Genomic DNA, 20,037 nt, shown 5'->3' on the forward strand with positions numbered 1-20,037 from the left:
CTCCTCTCCACCCTCCACCTCCCGCTTCCTCCTGTCACCTCAGGGAGCACCCCGCCCGACTCCGCGAGGGCGCTTTGCGGACGCCTCCACGCTCGCAGCTCCGGGTCCCGCCGCACCTGCCGCGGGTCCTCTTGTGGGCCACGGAAAGGCTCCCGCACGCTTCGTTTGGCCTATTATCAGGTCTCCATGGGCCTTTCCTGGAAAGTGTGAAACCTTGGAGAGTTGTTTTCGTGTGGAGACACAGACGTGACATTTCCAAACTTCTCCAGGATCCGTGACCTGCCAGGTGTGGTTTGGGAACTCTGGCCAAATCTCCTCCCCCAAAGGCCAAGTTCTAAAGGTATTTTCCAGGGCATCAGATCACTCCGCTGTAGGAGCCAGGGGTGCTGAGCGGCTGCAAAGCCGGCCCCACCCAGGGCTCCTGGGGCCCAGTACGCTCCTTCCCGTTGCAGGTCCTCCCTGGTCCAGCTCCCTAGCGGCCGGATCCGCGCTGAACGTCCGGCTCTGCCACTGTCCAGCCCACCTCGCCAGCTCCTTCCTCACTCGGATGCGCCTGGGCCTGGCCTTCCAGCTCTGGGATTCTTGGAAATGACAGGAGGGAGGAAAAGTAAAATCCTGGTAAGAAAAATGTATTTCTGAGAGGAAATAAACGGGGTCTCTGCTCATTCAGGGTAGTTCGGTTTAGAGAATTACTCCAAATTTCTAAAAGCAATTCGTTTAAAAAAGAGAGAGAAGGCAAAATGCAGCAAGATTTAAAAAAAAATAAAAATAAAAAAGCAGCTGTGAGGAGACCTTTGCGAGCCTTTGCTGCCCCCCAGCGGCTTCCTTCTCTCAGCGCTGAAGGGTACGTATGCGTCCGCTTGGAGCTGCAGCTGCGAAGGGGGTTCAGGCCACCAGGTTACCACTCAGAGCCAGACAAATTTCTCTTCCAGTGGCCTCGAGGTATGGACAATGGCCTTTGGCCTTGCTTCTGTGGGCTCCCAGCCAAAGCACGTCTGAACCGAATAATTCTACATCTAAGAAGAGCAAAAAATGATTGAAAACCCTAATCCGGCTTCTCTTACCGTCTACTTCCACCACAAATTCCAGCGGTCCCAGGCCCACGCCCCCAAACCCATCATACTTCGAGTTTGCAGCTACTCACAGTTTATGCTACAATGCAATTAGCTTCTCAAATATGTGTCCAATTTACAAAATCACTATAGCATAAACATATGAAATTGTGAAATATTGAACATGCATCCAATCTAATATTTATAGGGAAATATAACAGAGTAATCTCAGAGTTAGAGATAACAGACTTCAGTAGGGTGATAGTGTCAAGGATTTTCCCCAGCTGAGAAAGGCCATCAGACTGTTGTTGGTGGAGGCTGGCAGGAAAAGTAGCCCCAGGTTCATGTGTAAAGGAACAGTCCTGGGATTTACTGATCAGCTAATAGTTGGGGGCAAACAATGAAGCAACTGTTAGTGGCTGATATGATACAAGAGACTTCCCTTCAATCTTCCCCACTCCTAAAGGGGACTGTAACCACGAGCTTACCAAGCAGATCAAAAAACAGACAATGGTAACGTGGCCCATTCATTATCCTTTCATTCACTGAATGAGTCCAAATTAGGTACCAGGGTTGGAATAGCGAACAAGGTAAATTGGTCCCTACCCTCAGGAGTTTGAAAGACCAGCAAGTAAGCAGTTAATTTCAATGTGGTGACATAAGATCATCAATAAGGGAAGTAAGTGTGTTACTGGAACACAAATAAGTGACACCAAATCAAGACTTCCCAGAGAAAGTGATATATAAATTAAGAAGGATGAATAAGGGAGATGAGGGAGAAGAGAATTCTAAGAAAAGAGAACAGAGAAGAGACTTGGAGCCAAAAGACACTATCCTATATTAGTTCAGAAAAACTGAGTAGAAGGAAGCAATCAGGGAGGAGACTGGAGGAATAGCAGAGGCTGGATTTTGAAGAACTCTGGAATGATTATAGTTTATTGACCACTTACTATGAATCAGCCAATATGCTAAGAAATTTGCATATATCTCCTCATATACCTCTCACAAGTGCCCTCTGAAATAAGTACTATTCCTGTCTTTGTATTACAGATAAGGAAACTGAGCCTGAAAGCCATGAAGCAACCTGACCGAGATCATACAGCTGAAAGTGGCACAGCCAGGACTAGAACTTAGAACTCATTTTCTAAATGCCTATTAAGGTTAAGAATGGGTTTCAGAGACCAGTTAGCATGCTGAAATCCAAGTAAGGAATAACAATAATCTGGTTATTATTGTTATATCTGGTTATTATTATTATCCCATGACCATGAGGATGAAAATGAATAAACAGATTTGAGATATTTAGGAGAGTAAATCAAGACATGATTGTAGCTGGTGAGGGAGACAGAGAAATCCATGAAAATGCCTGTTTCTGATTTGGGCAACTTGAAACCCTTGAGCAAAAGGAAGAGGGCCCTATTGCAACAGGGTGAAATAGACCACAATGAACAAGTTTAGACATTTTAACTTTGACATATCAGAGCTCCGAGAACATACAAGTGAAACTGTTCAGTATGCAACTGAACAGGCTGATCTGAAGCACAGAACACAAGGACAGAAGTTATTGTCCAAGGGGGTACTCAAAGACATGAAAGTCAATGAGCTAGTCTAGAAAATGTACTAAGAGGGCAAAGAGGAAGCTTGGTACAAAACCCAGAGGATCACTCAGTTAATGAAGTCTGAGAAAAGAGTGCCCAGAGAAGTAGGAAGAAAACAAAGAGAAAAAGTTATGACAGAAACTAAATATATTGAATATATCTTGTATACCATTTCAAAATCCTCTCTACACCACTTCATACTCTAGTCACAGAATTGGTCACAGTATAACCTTGCTTCCTACTCTGGGTCTTTTCTGACACTGCTGGTTGTTGCTTGAAACATTCACAGTCCCACTCCAGTATCACTTAATGGGGTGGAAATTGGAAATATCAGTAAGAACTCATGATTTTTAATATGTAAACTAGATAGGAATAGAATTGTATATTGATACGCATGTATGTATGTACTTTACAGCAATGTCTGCTAAGAGATCCTAAAAGCAACTATATCACAGTAGTTATGAATACATTAGCATGCAGATTTTGATTTCTAAATACCCTTCGAGAATAAAAGGAACAGGCACATGATTATATCTAAAATATCTACAAAAAAACTATTAGAGCTAATAAATAAGCAAAGATCAGAATACAGGGTCAGTTGTATTTCTACGCATTGGCAGTAAATAATCTGAAAAGGAAATTAAGGAAAAACCCCTACTTGAAATAGCATCAAAAAGAATAAAACAGGGGCACATGGGTGGCACCTGGGTGGGTTAAGCCTCTGCCTTCCGCTCAGGTCATGATCTCAGGTCCTGAGATCGAGCCCCGCATTGGTCTCTCTGCTCAGCAGGGAGCCTGCTTCCCCCTCTCTCTGCCTGCCTCTCTGCCTACTTGTGATCTCTGTCAAATAAATAAATAAAATCTTAAAAAAAAAAAAAGAATAAAATACTTAGGACTCAATTTAACCAAAGAGGTGCAGGGTTTATACACTAAAAACTACAAAACACTACTGAAAGAAATGAAAGAAGACTTAATAAATGAAGATAGTCCATGTTCATCTTTACCTAATATTATAAAGATAGCAATATGTCCCAAAGCAATCTACATATTCAACACAATCCTTATCAAAATTAACTTTATCAAGATTTTTTGCAGGGATGGAAGTTGATCCCAAAATTCACGTGAAATTGCAGAGCACCTGAAATAGCCAAAACAATCTTGGGGGAAAAAAAAAAAAGATGGACTCACTTTCTGATTTCAAAAGTTAATACAAGATGCAGTAATCAAAACAGTGTGGTACTGACATAAGAATAAACATGTGTATGAAAAGAATTGACATGAGAGTCCAGAAATGAACTCATAAATCTGTAGTCAATTGATTTTCAACAAGAATGCCAAGAGTATTCAATGAGGCAAGAAAAATCTCTTCAATAAAACTGGTTATTCACATGCAAAAGAATATTTTTTTTTCTGGACCCTTATTTCACACCATATATAAAAATTAACCGAAAATAGATCAAAGACCTAAACTGCAACAGCTAAAACTCTAAGACCTGTAGAAGACAACAGGCACAAATCTTCACTACCTTGGATTTGGCAATGGTTTCTTACATATGATACCAAAGGTGTAAGAAATGAATAGCTTAATTAGACTTTATTAAAATTTTAGTATTTTATCAAAGGACACAAGGGAGTGAAAACACAACACACAGAATGGGAGAAAATATTTGCAAATTATGTATCTGATAATAATATAGTATCAGAACATAACAGAGTTCTTACAATAAAAAAGACAATTAAAAAGAGAGCAAAGGACTTGAATAGATTTTTCTCCAAAGAAAATATAAAAATGGTCAATAAGCACACAAAAAGATGTTCAATGTCATCAGTTATTAGGGAAATGCAAATCAAAACCATAATCACTCTTTCACATCTACAAAGCTGCTCATAACTTTTTTTAAAAAGAAAAGAAAAATTACAAGTGTTACGTGAGGATATGGAGAAATTGAAACCCTATACATTGCTGTGGAAATGTAAAACGATGTAATCACTTTGGAAAGCAGTTTGGCGGTTCTTCAAAATGTTAAACAGAATGACCATATGATCCAGCAAGTCCAGTGTGATCTTGGATTAGTTCCCAGACCAGAAAAAAAAAATTGCCTATTGATCTAAAGGACATCAGTAAGACTTGGTAAAATTTGGATAAAATCTGAGATTAGATAATATTGTATCGATTTTAATTTCCTGATCTTGATCATGATATTGTAATTATGAAAGACAAGGAGTTTTCAGGAATTACACACTGAAATATTTAGTAGTAAAAGGACATCATGTGGGCAACTTACTCTCAGAGGGTTTAGAAAAACAATAATGTGGTGTGTTCATGTGTAAATATACATACATGGAGAGAGATTAAAGCAAATGTAGTAAAATGTTAACATTTGCGGAATTTTATATAAAATTTTTGTACTGTTTTTGCACCTTTTCTCCAAGTGTGCAATTACTTCACAATAGTTTAAAAAAAAGCTTTTGAAAGTCACTTTAGCAAGTCCCATTGGATCAAGTCTAGTGGCCCACTTAAAAATCTATCATTTTCTTGGCTTCCCCTCTCACTTTTTTTACTCCCACTATCTGCTCTCCTGATCTTAAGAGTTAGAATGGATTTGTGCTGAGGTTGGAAAAACAGCCACCCGATTGTTACATGGAAGGCCCTGATGACATTCCTTTCACTGAGGCACTGGTGAGGAGGCCACTGACATCTCTGAAAAGCTCCATGGTGGTTGCCCTTTATAGGCTGAGATTGACAGTTGAAGATACTGCTGCAATAGATCTCCCTAGCACCAGCTAGAAATAAAAGAATCCCCACTCACTGAAGCTACAGGTATTCCATCCCCAGTACTTGTCCCAGGCCTTGCTAAAGCCTGTAGGTAAGCACCCTCCACACACAGGATGCCTCTGGATGAGTTGGCTCTCGTGGCCAGAGGGGCTAGCTCTGGTGGACAAAAAAACTTGAGTTCCTGGGCACCAAAGTACTGTAACAACTAGAAAGGTATTTTGGGGCAGGCCACTATATCGAGTGCACTTCACAGACTGCCAACTGAAACACACCCCCAGTCTGTCTATGAACAAGGCCCATTTACTTATTCTGTAGCTATAACCTGATGGACAGACTTTAGTTTTGTCAGATATGTGCAGACTGCAGAGGCACTACTGGGAATGTAGCCAGGGAAACACTATCTTTGCACCCTCCCTTGGCCTCACTGCAGCTTACTGGTATCTCTCAGAAAGTAGTTGATACACTCATCTGAAGTCCCAATTGTTACAACTTTTACCAAGAGGACACCTCCAGATCTCCTGGTCTATAGATCAGCAGGGTCTATAACTGTGTGCCCACAGGACTATATATATGTACATAAGTTAAGAGCTGCTGCCCAAGGATCTGGCTTCCACTTAGCCTGAACCCAGGTACTGACTGAGATCACAGGTCTCAGCACACCATCCACAGCTGGGATCCATTCAAGAACAAATCAGTCTACTTGGACAATCACAAATGTTCCAAAGACAAATAAGAGCTAGGGCAAGGTTGAAAAACAAGGTTCATCTCCTACATAAGACCAGTCCTTCAAGACTGGGAGAAGTAGCTGTTTTGCACTATACTTAGAAACAAACATGGAGAGTCAAGGGAAATGAGGAAACAGAAAAATAGGTTCAAAAAAAAAAAAAAAAAAGAGAGAGCAAGAACAAGACAAACAAGTCAGAAAAAGACCTTAATGAGATGCAAAAATAAAAAAAAAGTGATCTACCTGATAAGAGTTCAAAGTAATGGGTATAAAGATGCTCCCCAAACTCAGGAGAACAATGGATGAATACAGGGAGAACTTCAGCAAAGAGACAGAAAATATAAAAAGGAACTAAACAAAAATCACAGAGCTGAAGAACATAACTGAACTGAAAAATACACAACACCATTCAACAGCAGGCTAAATGAAGCATAAAAAATGGATCAGTAACCAGGAAGGAAGACAGGGCAGTGGAACTCAAACAGAGCAACAAACGAAAAAAGAAATTTAAAAAGAGAAGAGACTTATAGAGACTTATAGAACAACATCAAGGAGAATAACATTAGTAGCATAGGGGTCTCATAAGGGGAATAGAGAAAAAGGGCAGGAAATTTATTTGAAGAAAATAATGGCTAAAAATTTCCCTAACCTGGGGAAGGAGACAGACATCCAGGTATAGAAAGCAAGGAGAGCCACATCAAGACACATTATAATTATAATGTCAAAAGTTGGGGCGCCTGGGTGGCTCAGTGGGTTAAAGCCTCTGCCTTCAGCTCGGGTCATGATCCCGGGGTCCTGGGATTGAGCCCCGCATCTCTGCTCAGCGGGGAGCCTGCTTCTTCCTCTCCCTCTGCTTGCCTCTCTGCCTACTTGTGATCTTTGTCTGTTAAATAAATAAATAAATAAATCTTTAAAAAAAAAAATTAAAAAAAAATGTCAAAAGTTAAAGAGAGAATCTTAAAAGCGTCAAAAGAAAAATTTCTTATATACAACAGAACCCCTTAAGACTACTGGAAGATTTTTAGCAGAAACTTTGCAGGCCAGAAATGAGGGCCATAATATATTCAAAGTGTTGAAGGAAAAAAAAAAAAAATCCAACTAAGAATACCCTACCCAGCAAAGCTATCATTTGGAACTGAAGGAAAGATAAAGACTTTTTCCATATAAACAAAAGCTAAAGCAGTTCATCACCACTAAACCAGCTTTACAAGAAATGTTAAAGGAACTTTTTAAAAAATGCACTAATAACAAAATATAAAAGTAAAAATCTCACTGGTGAAGGCAAATATATAGTAAGGGTAGGAGAATAACCACTTATAAAGTTAGTATTAAGGTTAAAAGACAAAAGTAACAACTATAATTACAATTGGTTAACAAATAGACAAAATAAAAAGATGTAAAATATAACATCAAAAACATAAAACATGGTGGGGGAATAAAAATGTAGGGGATCAGAATGTGTCAAAAATTTAAGTTACTATTGATTTAAAATATGCTGTTAAATACATAAGCAGTTATATATGAACTTCATGGTAACCACAAAGGAAAGATCTATTGTAGATACACAAAACATAATGAGAAAAAAAAACAAAAAACTAAACAGAACACTAAAGAAAGTCATCAAACCACAGAGAAAAAAGCAAGAGAAGACAAAAGGAATAGACGGGAAATACAAAAACAGTTGGAAAACAAAATGGTAATAAGCAGATACCTACCAATAATTACTTTAAGTGGACTAAATTATCCTATCAAAAGACATAAAGCAGCTGAATAGATTAAAAAACAAGACTCATCTATATACTGCCTAAAAGATACACTCTTCAGAAGTTAAGGACACACATAGACTGGAAAGGGAAATATTTCATGTAAATGAAAATGAAGAGAAAGCTGGTGTAGCTATACTTATATCAGACAAACAGACTAAAGACTATAAGAGACAAAGTAGAGCATTACATAGTGAAAAAGCAGTCAAACAAGAGAATATAAAAATTATAAATATTTATGCATCCAACATAGGAGCACCTATATAAGGCAAATATTAACAGACATAAAGGGAGAAATTGTTTGCAATACAGTAATAGTAGTGGATTTTAACACCCCATGGACCTCAATGGATAGATCATCTAGACAGAAAATCAGTAAGAAAACATTGGCCTTAAACAATTAGAGCAGATGAATTTACTAGAAAAATACAGAATATTCAATCCAAAAGCAGCAGAATATACATGCTTCTCAAATGTACATGAAACATTCTCCAAGAAAGATCACATGTTAGGCCACAAAACAAGTCTCAACAGATTTAAGAAGACTGAAATCATATCAAGCATCTTTTCTGATCATAATGGCATGAAACTAAAAATCAATTACAAGAAGAAAACTGAAAAAAAAATCACAAATATGTAGATTAAACAACATGCTATTGAACCATCAATGGGTCAACAAAGAAGTCAAAGAGGAAATCAGAAAATACCTTGCGGCAAATGAAAACGTAAATATAACAATGCAAAATCCATGGGATGCAGCAAAAGATGTTCTAGTAGAGGAGTTCATAGTGATACCTGCCTACCTCAAGAAACAAGGAAAATCTCTAACTTCACATCTAAAGGAACTAGAAAAAGAATAAAGCCCCAAATCAGTAGAAGTAAGGAAATAAGATCACAGAAATAAATAAATAAAATAGAAACTAAAACTAAAATTAAAAAATTAAACTGGTTCTTTGGAAGGATAAACAAAATTAACATTTTGCATTGTTATATTTACATTTCATTTGCTACTTGAGGGGCATTCTGCCTGAGGTGCTTAACTTGATTTACTTCATCTATAAACAGTACTATAAACACCATTTCCAGCTAGTTTATAAATAGAGTCTTGTCATCCCTTGATCCTGTTTATGCTGCATTCCCAGAAAAATAAACATCAACTGGGAAACAAAACTTCTTTAGACATTTATTTTAGTTTTTAAAAACAACAAAATTAAACACTAAAATTGACAGTGCTTCTTTTAATATCATTACCTATGATTTGCGTTTAAAATATACTTGAGAACTTTTTACTAGATTATTTATAGTCAATGCATAATTTCAATAGAACTTTAAACAATTACAGTTTAACTCCATGTAGTATTAACTTTTCTTCTCTTCTGATTCTTGTGCCAATTTCAACTTTTCTTTTAATTCCATCTGATCTTGGTAATATTGTTCAAATATTGGTTGATAAATATACATCCCTCCAGCAATTCCAAGGATGCTAGCAAAAAGCAGTTGTGGAAGAGTCAATCTCCCAAACATTTTTCAACAAATGCCATACAGTGCTTTTGCCACACGGTGGTTTTGAAAAATTACAGTCAACATCCAGGAAATATCTTCAGATCTGTGTACGAAGAAAATAGAAAGCAAACCAATAACTCAGCATGACATCCTTTTAAAAGATTCCATGTCACTACTTTGTTCCAGAGTGATTAGTATTTTCATCATATGTAAATATGACTTGATTTAACTAAAATAGGAATATAAATACACAGAGAATATGACAAATGAGCGTTAGGGGGTGGAGTTAAGACAAAGCTAAATCCTACTACAGAATTTTCTCAATGGTTTTAAATAAATGAAATTTATTTAAATTTTATTTTTAAATGACAAAATGACAAAAGTGGGGGAGAGGGAAGGAAGAGGCATGCTCTTGTCACCTTTACATACCATCATAAAACTACCAACGAAAGGAAACAGCTGCCCCCCAAAGTTGAAAGTGATTGCCAATCCAATCTGGAAGTAAAAGAAAAAGAACTGTTACTTTTCATTATTAGCCCTTTTTCACTACTTCATGTTTTTTGGCAATATACATAATTAAAAACAATTTTTAAAACAGGCTAAAGGATTTTATGAGTTCCCTTTGTTGCTTTAGAAGGTACAAGTAGACATCAAATATATGTAAATAACTTGCCATCCACTTTTGATAAAAATATAAAGAGATCTGACTGATTTTACTTTTAATAATTGAGGAGTAAAGACTCCAGTATTTCTCAGAAAGTTATACTTGTGAACACCGTAGTCTCCGGAGAAAGCAGAGTTTATCAAAGAGGAAAGCGGAATAACGAATTTATATGTTTGCTTATAATGTAACAGTCTTTCACCGTCTCCTAGACCGGCCCCCGAGGTTACAAAAATCCTTAGTGGCAGAACCAGTACTAGAAACTAGGTTGTCCTTAACATCGCTAAAATGTTTATTTAAACTAATATGGGAAAGAAATGCCTGTTTGCTCTTGGACTCTACGATTAACTAGATAAATGACAACTTACCAAGCATGCTATGGTTCATCGCCTGCGGAAGGACGGAGGGAGGGAGGGGGTTTTTTGCAAGTAGGATCCTTGGAAGATAAACCACATAAAATGGGAAGGATCCCCTTTTGCCACTAGTTTGCTAAGTGACCCAAGTTTCCGAACCTCATTTTCTATATATGTTCAAGAGTTTAAATCAGCCTTACTCCGCCTACCTCGTCCAACAGCTAATGTGAGATCACCCAAACAGTGAAATGTCACACAAACACGTTTGCAATTATCATTACACTATCATTGCCACTTAAACACCTCCGAACGTTGGGCTGTCGCTTCGCGTCGCTGACCCCGCCTCCCGTCTGCCCTAGCCTAGGCGAGTTCTGGCTCCTTCCAGCAGTTTCCGGAAGAGAAAACAGGGCGCAGAGACCACGAAGCCAAAGGCGGACAGCAATCTCACAAGAAGGAGAAGCTAAAGAAAAAGCGCAGACCCGCTCGCGACAAAGCGTACCGGTGCCAAACAAACCTGCAGCACTCGGCGGCAGACACAAACTTCGGGGGTCCGTACGAGAAAGCGGCCTTTTCCCAGCTACCTCCGCGCCTGCGAGCGACGGCTGCTGCAGAGGCCAAACTTAGTGAGCGCAAGAGCAACGCTTGTTTCTCCAACTCCCGTCTCCCTCCTCGTAGGGACTGAGGTGCCAAGGGATCCTCAGCTGACCTCGAAGGAGGTGCAGGATGAGGCAAGAGGGCGACGATAGCCGACTCTTTTTCCGCGGCTTCCAGAACCGCTCCCAGGAGAAGATGAAGCTGCGAAAGAGAAAGTCAACTTTGTACCTCAGCCCCCGGAAGAGCACCTTGCGCCACGGAGGTGAGGGGGTAGGGGCGGGGGCGTGGCGCGGACGCCGAACTCCCGGGGCGGAGGCGGGAAGCCGCGGACCCTGAGCTAGGGCTCCATCTGCTGGGCGGGGTTGCGGAGAAATCGTAGTGCACTGGAGAGCGGATTCTCCGTGCCACTTGCATGGCCCTTTATTCTGCATTGGTTAGTTCTGCCGCGGCCGTGCGGAGCGAGTGCACGTGACGTAGCCATCCGCATTTTAGAAAGGCACCCGGGCTGGGAGTTAACCGGAGATCTCGCAGCTACGGAGGGACTGGTTCCTGGGGTTGAACCGGGTCTGACTGCCACCCCACTTATTTTTCCCACCCTCGCCTTCTCTTTGGTCCGGTGTGATGATCTTGACAGGAGCAAAATCACCCCAGCAAGTGGACTTTTGATCTGTCAGACGGGGGTATTTACTATAAAGAGGGACTTCTCATTCATTCAGTAATTACGTATTGTGCCCCTTAGATGTGCGGAGCACTGTTTAAGCGGCATGGAAAGAAAGCCGAGTTTCCCCCTGGAAACCTGCGACCAAAAAAGGAGAGAGTCATTTTGACAAATGGAGGAGGATTGTGACGGGGGGGAAGGGAGAGTTAGCTCGGCCCAAGTTCTGTCGCTCTTTTCCCCTAATCTTTCCTTTGTTAGAAGTTGGATCCCTTAGGGTAAAGGTTAGTAACGACGGTGAATTACCATACTTCTCACAGACATATAGTAGAACTTTTAGGTGATTCAAGATCACTCGTTCAGGGGTCCGCTCTGAGTTCTGCACCAGTCCACAGAGTAAAAGGGTTTTTCTTTCAGCAGATATAGTTCAGTCGGGGTGTTTCTTTAGGTGCTTCTGAAAGATGAAGGTTGAGATGGGGCATGTGTGGTGTGTTGAATATGCCAATCATCTGAAAAATATTTAAATATGTTCCCAGAGAATAAGGAAGGAGAGTGGCAGGAACCTAGAACTATATAGCAAAAGACTCAAAGTGGATCACAGGGCAAACACAATTACTCAGGAGGCCAAACAGGCAGGTCTGAATAAATTAAAGCCCCTTCTCTTAAAGAACCAACTAGGTATTGCCAGTTGAGGTTTGTCAGATCTTGGTTGTGAAATGCGGCAAAACTTTTATATTGAAAAAGATTTTTATACAAAGCCGGATTTTTAAATGTTGACAACTAAATTCACATTTTAAAAAATACCCTGTATGCAGCTTGCGGGCTGTCCAGTTGTGGCAAAGAACGGGGCTTTGGAGGCAGCAGATAGACCTCCTTTTGAATCCCGTTTAGTCATTTATAACCTTTTTGACTTTGGACAAGACAGTTTAACTTCTTAGTTTCAATTTCCTCATATGCGAATGGGGCCAGTACCTACCCTTTAGCATGATTTGGAGGATCAAATGAGATAAGGCATGTGAAGGAATGAACTCAGCGCCTTGCATAGAGTAAGCATCAATAAGGACTATTTAAAAATATGCAGAGGACCAGCAGTTTGATATGCCACTGTTTGACATATATAGGAAGAGTTGATTCTAAGTAATTTGTTAGCTTTCTTTCATAGGCTACCCATATAGTTAGTTCAGTGTTAAGATAGGTTAAATGAAAGGTGGCAATTTCCCAGTGGTGAGGCTTGGGCCCTTGTATAACTGTCTGCCCAGGTCTGCTTTGAGAGTAGTGACCACACAACGGGCCAGAGTTCTCTACTGTGCCTTCACAGAGTCTGAGGCACCAACCAGAGCAGCAGATTTTAGTTCTCTAAGTGGAACTTCCCTGACTTTTGTGCCATGATTACCTGTTTTGTTTTGTTTTGTTTTACAGATCTCCTTGGTGAAAACATTTATCTGGTCTTGTTTACCATAGCATTACGAATATGTAACTGTTTTTTAGTCCAGACAAGTTTTGTTCCAGATGAATATTGGCAGTCTCTTGAAGTTGCACATCACATGGTTTTCAAATATCCTTTGTAGTTTCTTTTCCAGACTAGAAATGTATATTCATTTTAGAAATTGTGCCAGCTTCTCTTATAAATTTTCAATCAATTTTGCTAAGTAATTTTACTTATCAAAGTATGGTTATTTTACACTAATATTTCTTCTTTCTTCAATGGTAATATATTTGACTCAACCTTTAACCAGCAGGTATTCCCATAGAGCTCAGGACTGTAGAGGATATAGATGAAGTAAAACACACATTCCATTCTTAAAGAATTATGACTTTAATTGGCCAGCTGCATATTTTATTCAAATAACCAGTATAAAATGCTATGATTTTAAGCTGCTTTATCCAAAAAAATGGAAAACTTTTATGACAGAAATTAAAATAGATTTTGTTTCAGCGCTATTTAACATTAGTCCTTAATATTACTAATTATGGTTATTTGACCTGGGAATGGACAGAAAGATTGAGGGGTTACACTTATCCCTTAATCTTTGCAAGCATTTACAAGATCCTGCATCTTTTGGGGAAAGATAGTGTTCAACTGCTGGTAAGTTTAAATAAAAGTAAATTAAAAAGTTATTAAAAGTTGATCTATTCCATCCTTTTTAAAAGGCTAATGTATATTAACTAAATGACATTATTGGTATCACAAGGTTTGTTTTTAAAAAGATATTGTTACTGAACTCTGACCATATCTGGGCAGCCTACAGTTCTGAAGACATACTGCGATGTGTAACCCTTCATTATGTGCTAAAACACAAAACTGAGCATGAAAGTGTCCTACTTAAAGGAATCCTGTGAATCCTGTTAAGATATTCAGAGTTTCAGAATGACTACCTTATATATTAATTATTTAGACTTTAGAAGTATTCTTCCTTCATGAAATAATCATGAGAGGAGTGTTGTATTTTGTTTTAACTTGTGAGCAGAAGATCCTGTTATATGAGCTTATGAAGAACACATATAAACCTACTCAGCATTTAGTGTTGAAAATAAATCTTCGAGAAAATTTGACAAGAATTTGATGATATGCACAACCATTGTGCTATGTATGTAGTAATTAGGCAGCAGTAGTAAGTAAGGTTGTAATTCCTAGATCATGAACTTCTGGGGTCAGTTGCCAAGAGAGGGAACAAAAGAACTAATGGGGCCAAAATTTCCCTAAACTCACTCTCAAGATCTTTTAAGCTGTCCTCAGATTAGATTCAGAAGTTTGGGCCTTCCCCATTTTCTGTTAGGGAAGTAACCCAGAATTCCAAAGGCAGTCCAAATCCTGAGGGTTTCTTAGGACCTGGAAAGACACATGCAGTTATCATGGGGAAGGAGAATTTAGAGCAGCAACAACATTTCTTCCATGGACACATGTTAAACTTAGGGGCTGTGAATTCCCTTGTCCTGAAAGGATTTCTAGATTATTTGGGGTAACCATAAAGCCTGGAACCACAGGCAAATATACGTAATGTCATCAAGGCTATCTTATATCTCAAGAAGTCATCAAGGATATCTTATATCCTAAGAAGTAGATTATATTGTGAATGGAGGAGTCTTCAAGATAGAAAACTTCCTATTCCTCCAGGACCTATCCACTTCCTTCAACCTGTAGCTGACCCACCTGTGATTTAAAGTAAGCCTCCTCTAGTCCCCATCCCCACCCCACTGTCCCCCCCAAAAATCTGTCCTGTCTGGAGCTTGACCAGATGGAGAAACTTAAGATGCTATCACTTAGTCATTCATACTGTCATATTATCTTTTTTTAAAAAATATTTTATTTATTTATTTGACAGAGATCACAAGTAGGCAGAGAGACAGGCAGAGAGAGAGGGGGAAGCAGGCTCCCTGCTGAGCAGAGAGCCCGATGCAGGGCTCGATCCCAGGACCCTGAGATCATGACCTGTGCCCAAGGCAGAGGCTTAACCCATTGAGCCACCCAGGCGCCCCTAAAATCTTTTTTTTAAAATAAATAAAGAAAGAATAAAACTAGATCTTGGTCTGCTTATTCATAGCCTAGATACCTTGTCCCCAAACTGCATGAAGTGTGTTTACAGAACTAGGAATGGCTTAGAATTGCACTGTCTAATATGGTAGCCACTAGCCACATGGGTCTACTGAATATTTGAAATGTGGCTAGTCCACATTGGGAAGTGCTATTAGTGTAAAATTCATACTGGATGTCAAAAACCTAGTACAAAATAAAAATGTAAAATGTTTCTGTAATTTTTTATTTTGATGAAATGATATTTAATTTTACCTGTTTGGGGTTTTTTTTTTTACTTTTTAATTTGGCTACTATAAAATTTTTAATTACATACATGGATCATGTTATATCTCAACTGGACAGCGCTGGCTTAGAACACATGAGAAGAAAGGGATATAGAAGACAGACCTGAATAGGGTACCACAGTGGGGGCTTTCAGTAGTCAGAAGACATATAAGGGCATTTGGCCTCAGGTATTTTTGCAAAAGAATAGAATACTATATTACATTTATTTTTGTACTAGGAATGGCCTTCAATTGATAGTTGAATCAGTTTGTTGATTTCTTAATGATAATTCTGTGTGAACCAGTACATGTTTTTTAATATCTTCTTTTTCTTTTTAAACTATTGAAGATTTGGATTCCTAGACTTGCCCAAGCACTTTTGTCTGCTATAGCAGACATCAGACTCTACTCATTAATGAAGCAACTTGAAAATCAGCAAATGGCAAAATGGGTGGTAAGTCCTAAACACTTTAGAAACTATTCATTTCATTCCTAATAGCATGAAGCACATGAAAAAATACCAGTTCTCAAAACAGCTTCAAAAGATAATTTGTACAACTTTATAGAGGTACTTTAATATTGAAGAACAGCAAAATGCAAGTGGTGCATGCCACATCTCCACTTCTGATTGCTCTCCGGGTGACTGAAGCCACTAATGCCCTCAAAATCTTTGACAGGCTAAACCCCAGGAACAGGCTTGGAAGCACTTTCACTCATCAAACCTGCCAGAGTCCTTGCCTCACTTTCTACAAAATTCAATAGGAATTGTTCTAATCATTGCCTACCTCACAAATAACCTCCACTGTGTACAACCTTTGTTCACTACCTCTAGCTACCTGAGACTGAGCCTAAGAAGCAGGTTTTCACTGAAGCGTTCTTTCACCTCTAGCCTGAGTGTTTGAAATAGTTAGACTCTGTAAGGGAGAAAATGTGGTGTAGAAAACTGTCCTTTGTCAGACTGGCTTATTTCACAGTGGGGAGATAGATTCCTGATACCACATTCAAATCTTGAATGGAATTTCTCATATCCGGAAGAGTGATTGGATTCTTTAGTACTGTAGTTAACCTCCCTTGGCTCTTTCTTAAATAAACTTTTATACAAGCTAGCTTAGAAATCTTACTACCTTTTTAATGCTGTTTCTACCGGAAAATATATTCCCAATTCCAAGTAACCAACTTATCAACAAATTTCTGGAATATAATTTATTATTAATTTATTAATAAATATTAATTAATTTGCTAATTATTACTAAGACATGTATATAGATAGTGTGTTTATTTGCATTCAAAAGACAGGAGGGTTTAGCGATTGAGTCCTTGTTAATGGATTCAAGGATAAAATCAGTCTACTTTGTGCTTACATACACTGAAGAAGGCTCAACCTAAAATGTCAAAAAGTGTAATACCTTTGAAATCCTTCCTCCAAAGTAGTAGTACCAGGTTCTTCTAGATTAAGAGAAGCCTTTAAATCCACAAAAATTTGGAACATTTTTTAAAGGCTGTATTTGAAGAGCTAGGAATCTAATACCACATGTTTAACATCCTTGCACCAGCTAACAAGTTTCTTTTAAGACATTTGCTTTGTAGACTTGATGCTTCTGTTTGCATGTTCTTCTAAAACCTGGCTTATTATTTTAGTCAATTTACCTGAAAATATAAACTTGGTAACTTTAACATCTACATATCTGGTATTATTATAGACCTATGTATAATGTAACTTCTTGAAAACAATGTTTGGGCATGCTTATTTTCAATATCATTTATGTTTTGATGTGATTTTTGCAGTATGTAGACTTGCTGTTTTCCATAGAAGAAGATAATACTGAGCTTTTCCCTTTCCCACTCCATATATGTTTGCTTACAATTGTTCTTAGTTTTTTTGCCAGTTGTGCTCTTGGTTCACATGGTATTGCTGTACCAGAACTCTTACAAACACCATGGAAACTGTTCTCACTATAATTGCTCTTTTCTACTATCCTTTGGAAGGTTCAAAGTCTATGAACAGGTGAGATATAATACTGTTAATAATTATGTACAAGACATGAAAAATCTTAAATAGCAACATATTGTAATGTCTGGTGGACCCCCAGATGTTTATTATTTCATGAAGTTTATTAAAACCACACTGTCAGTTGATACATTTCTTATAGTAGGAAACAGATATATGCAAACTAGGTAATGAAGGGCAGTTTAGTAAAAGGACTATGTATAAATATGTAGGCAATGTTTAGAAAAGCCAATAAGGGGACAACCATAGTATCCCAGGGCTAGTCATAGGAGGAAGTTTCTGCTACTCTATGGCCCCAAAGTGAGGTAATTGTTATGGGAATCCATACAAAGGTGTAACTCAAGAGAGGGCCCCAATAGGGGACATGCACAGCCAGCCTTTAGCCATAGCAAGAAGAGAACTGGGGAAATAAAATGCCCTGACTTAACTCTTCTGCACTCCAATCAGTAAAGGCCAATCAGAAGCCAGAAACCAAGTGAGCTCATTGATATAGACCAGGTAGGTCAGCTTCCCTGCACATAGAGCAAGTGAAGAATAGAGGAAAACAGATCTGGAAGGGCAAAGAGAAAATATAAGGACCCAGGAGATTGGGTCCAAGATGGCAGCACAGGAAGATTCTGAACTCACCTCCACCTCAGACATGCCATCTATAGGAACATATGGATCACTTCCTTCCAAAAGAGATCTGAAAGCTAGATGAATTGCTCTCCACAACAAAGGGTAAAGATAGGTAGAAGAAGCAGAGACACAGTCTCACAAAAAACCCCACATGCAGCATGGCAGCACACAATAGGGAGAGATCTCACCAGCTAGGCACTTCTTCCAAAAAAGCAATTGGGTTGATGCGCCCAATCAGGCACTCTGGCCCCTGAAATCTGCACCAGAGAACAACCTCCCAGAACATCTGACTTGGAAAATCAACTAGTTGATATCCAGGGGTCCCCAAGTTCTGTAGGAAACTGAGGTTCCCCACTTGGAAGTCTCACATGTAGTCTGTTTCCCTTGAGATCCATTGGAAAAACAGCCATTTGAAAAGTGTCCAGCAGTGACCCACCAGCAGGAGGGATATCATAGGTGTGGAGGTCATCCCTGTGGAGTTAAGGGGTTCAACTCCACATCAGGGACCCCCTGCCTGGGGATCTGCATCAGGAATGTGAGTCCCCATAATGTCTGCTTTTAATATCAGTGGAGTTTAACTCCAAAAGACCCAGAGGCCTATAGGAGACCGAGACTCTGCTCTTAAAGGGCCTAGAGACAGCATCACTTGCTCCAAAAGCCAGTAAAGAAGCAGCAGTTTAAAAATCACCTGAGCCAGACATGAAGGAGATTTATTGACAAATTTTAAGGCATGTACCAGAGAGGCTGGGCACTTTCCCCAGGAACAGAAGTGCTGGTAGGCACCATTTTTCTTGCCTACCTTCAGCCCAGCTGGCCCAACACTGGCAAATGACAGTTCTGACACTTTCTATCTACCTTGCTAGCATAGCTTGCCCCACCCTGGCATTCCCCTGCAGACCTGCCTCACCTAACCCGGCAGATGCCCCTCCAAAGCAACTGCCACCATGCCATACCCAGGTGGCAGCCACTGTCAGGGCTGGTACCCCCCCATAGTGACTCCAGTCCTGGATAAGAAGGGCATCCCTGCCCACCAGTACACCCACACCAGTTGTGGCCTGTCACCAATGGGAGATCACACAGCCCATACAAGGATAGCCCTGGAATGCCTGGTTCTGGTGACCAGGGAGAATGCTTTTCTAGGCCCATTGGACACTACCTTTAAACAAGGAGACATAGCTGACCTACCTAATACCAATAAACAAACAGAGAGATTCAGATAAAATGAGATAGAGAAATATGTTTTAAATGAGAATAAGATAAAACCTCCAAAAAAGAAGTAAAGAAAATGAAGACAAGTAATCTACATGGTAAAGAATTCAAAGTAATGGTCATAAATGCTCACCAAACTTAGGAAAAGAGTGGATGAACTCAGTGAAAACTTAAGGAGATAGAAAATACAAAAAAGAACCAGTTTGAGCTGAAGAATATAATAACTGAAATGAAAAATACACTGCATGGAATCAACAGAAGATTAGAGGATGCAGAGCAGCAATCTGGAAGACAGGGTAGTGGAAATCATCCAAACAGAAGAGTAAATGGAAAAGAATTTTTAAAAATGAGAATTGGTAAGGGACCTCTATTACATTAAGTAGACTAACATTCACACTATAGGGGTCCCAGAAGAAGAGAGAGAAAGGGGTAGAAAACTTATTTGAAGAGAAAATAGCTGAAAAGTTCCCTGAAGGAAACTGACATCCAAGTCCAGGAAGCACAAGAGCCCCAAACAAGATGAACCAAAAGAGATCCAAAATAAGACACATAATAATTAGGATGCCAAAAAGTAAAGATAAAGAGAGAATCTCAAAAACAGCCAGAGAAAAGCAACTAGTTATATACAACAAACCACCCATACAACTATTAGCTGTTTTTTCAGCAGAAACTTTGCAGGCCAGAAGAGACTGGCATGATATATTCAAAGTGCTGAAATGAAAAAA

The 20,037-nt window shown here is 39.3% G+C and overlaps 2 protein-coding genes and 1 long non-coding RNA gene across 6 annotated transcripts in view; 2 read left to right on the forward strand and 1 right to left on the reverse strand.

Annotated features, from left to right (window-relative positions):
- The first annotated feature begins 56 nt into the window (after positions 1-56).
- Positions 57-2,356, forward strand: LOC308345339. Its single transcript, XR_013967054.1, has 3 exons — positions 57-340; positions 453-618; positions 2,103-2,356. It is a non-coding gene; the product is annotated as an uncharacterized lncRNA (long non-coding RNA).
- Positions 2,357-8,133: 5,777 nt separating this feature from the next.
- On the reverse strand, positions 8,134-11,071 carry PIGBOS1 (PIGB opposite strand 1). Of its 4 annotated transcripts, none has more exons than XR_013967076.1 (3): positions 10,446-10,782; positions 9,846-9,911; positions 8,134-9,519 (listed from the first exon to the last, which is right to left on the reverse strand). XR_013967076.1 is itself a non-coding variant. In XM_080807687.1 (3 exons), the coding sequence occupies exon 3, from the start codon at positions 9,435-9,437 to the stop codon at positions 9,273-9,275; it is 165 nt and encodes a 54-aa protein (XP_080663813.1). In that variant the 5' UTR covers positions 9,438-9,519; positions 9,846-9,911; positions 10,945-11,071; the 3' UTR covers positions 8,134-9,272. The 4 variants fall into 4 exon arrangements, 2 of the variants coding, with proteins under 2 accessions (XP_080663813.1, XP_080663814.1); XM_080807687.1 differs by lacking the exon at positions 10,446-10,782 and adding an exon at positions 10,945-11,071; XM_080807688.1 differs by lacking the exon at positions 10,446-10,782 and adding an exon at positions 10,930-11,020.
- PIGB (phosphatidylinositol glycan anchor biosynthesis class B) overlaps positions 11,019-20,037 on the forward strand; it is a 35,561-nt gene continuing 26,542 nt past the window's right edge. The window contains exons 1-5 of the mRNA XM_080807689.1: positions 11,019-11,286; positions 13,099-13,226; positions 13,640-13,765; positions 15,827-15,931; positions 17,352-17,482. Of these exons, the coding sequence (XP_080663815.1) occupies positions 11,154-11,286; positions 13,099-13,226; positions 13,640-13,765; positions 15,827-15,931; positions 17,352-17,482 (623 nt within the window). The 5' untranslated portion in view covers positions 11,019-11,153. The remainder of the gene's footprint in view (positions 11,287-13,098; positions 13,227-13,639; positions 13,766-15,826; positions 15,932-17,351; positions 17,483-20,037) is intronic.

The sequence above is a fragment of the Martes martes genome (genome assembly GCF_963455335.1).
Source record: "Martes martes genome assembly, chromosome: 7".
Taxonomy (NCBI): domain Eukaryota; kingdom Metazoa; phylum Chordata; class Mammalia; order Carnivora; family Mustelidae; genus Martes; species Martes martes.

Coding starts and splice junctions, on each gene's coding strand:
- PIGBOS1 (XM_080807687.1), bottom strand. CDS start 9,437: ATGTTTGGGAGATTGACTCTTCCACAACTGCTTTTTGCTAGCATCCTT.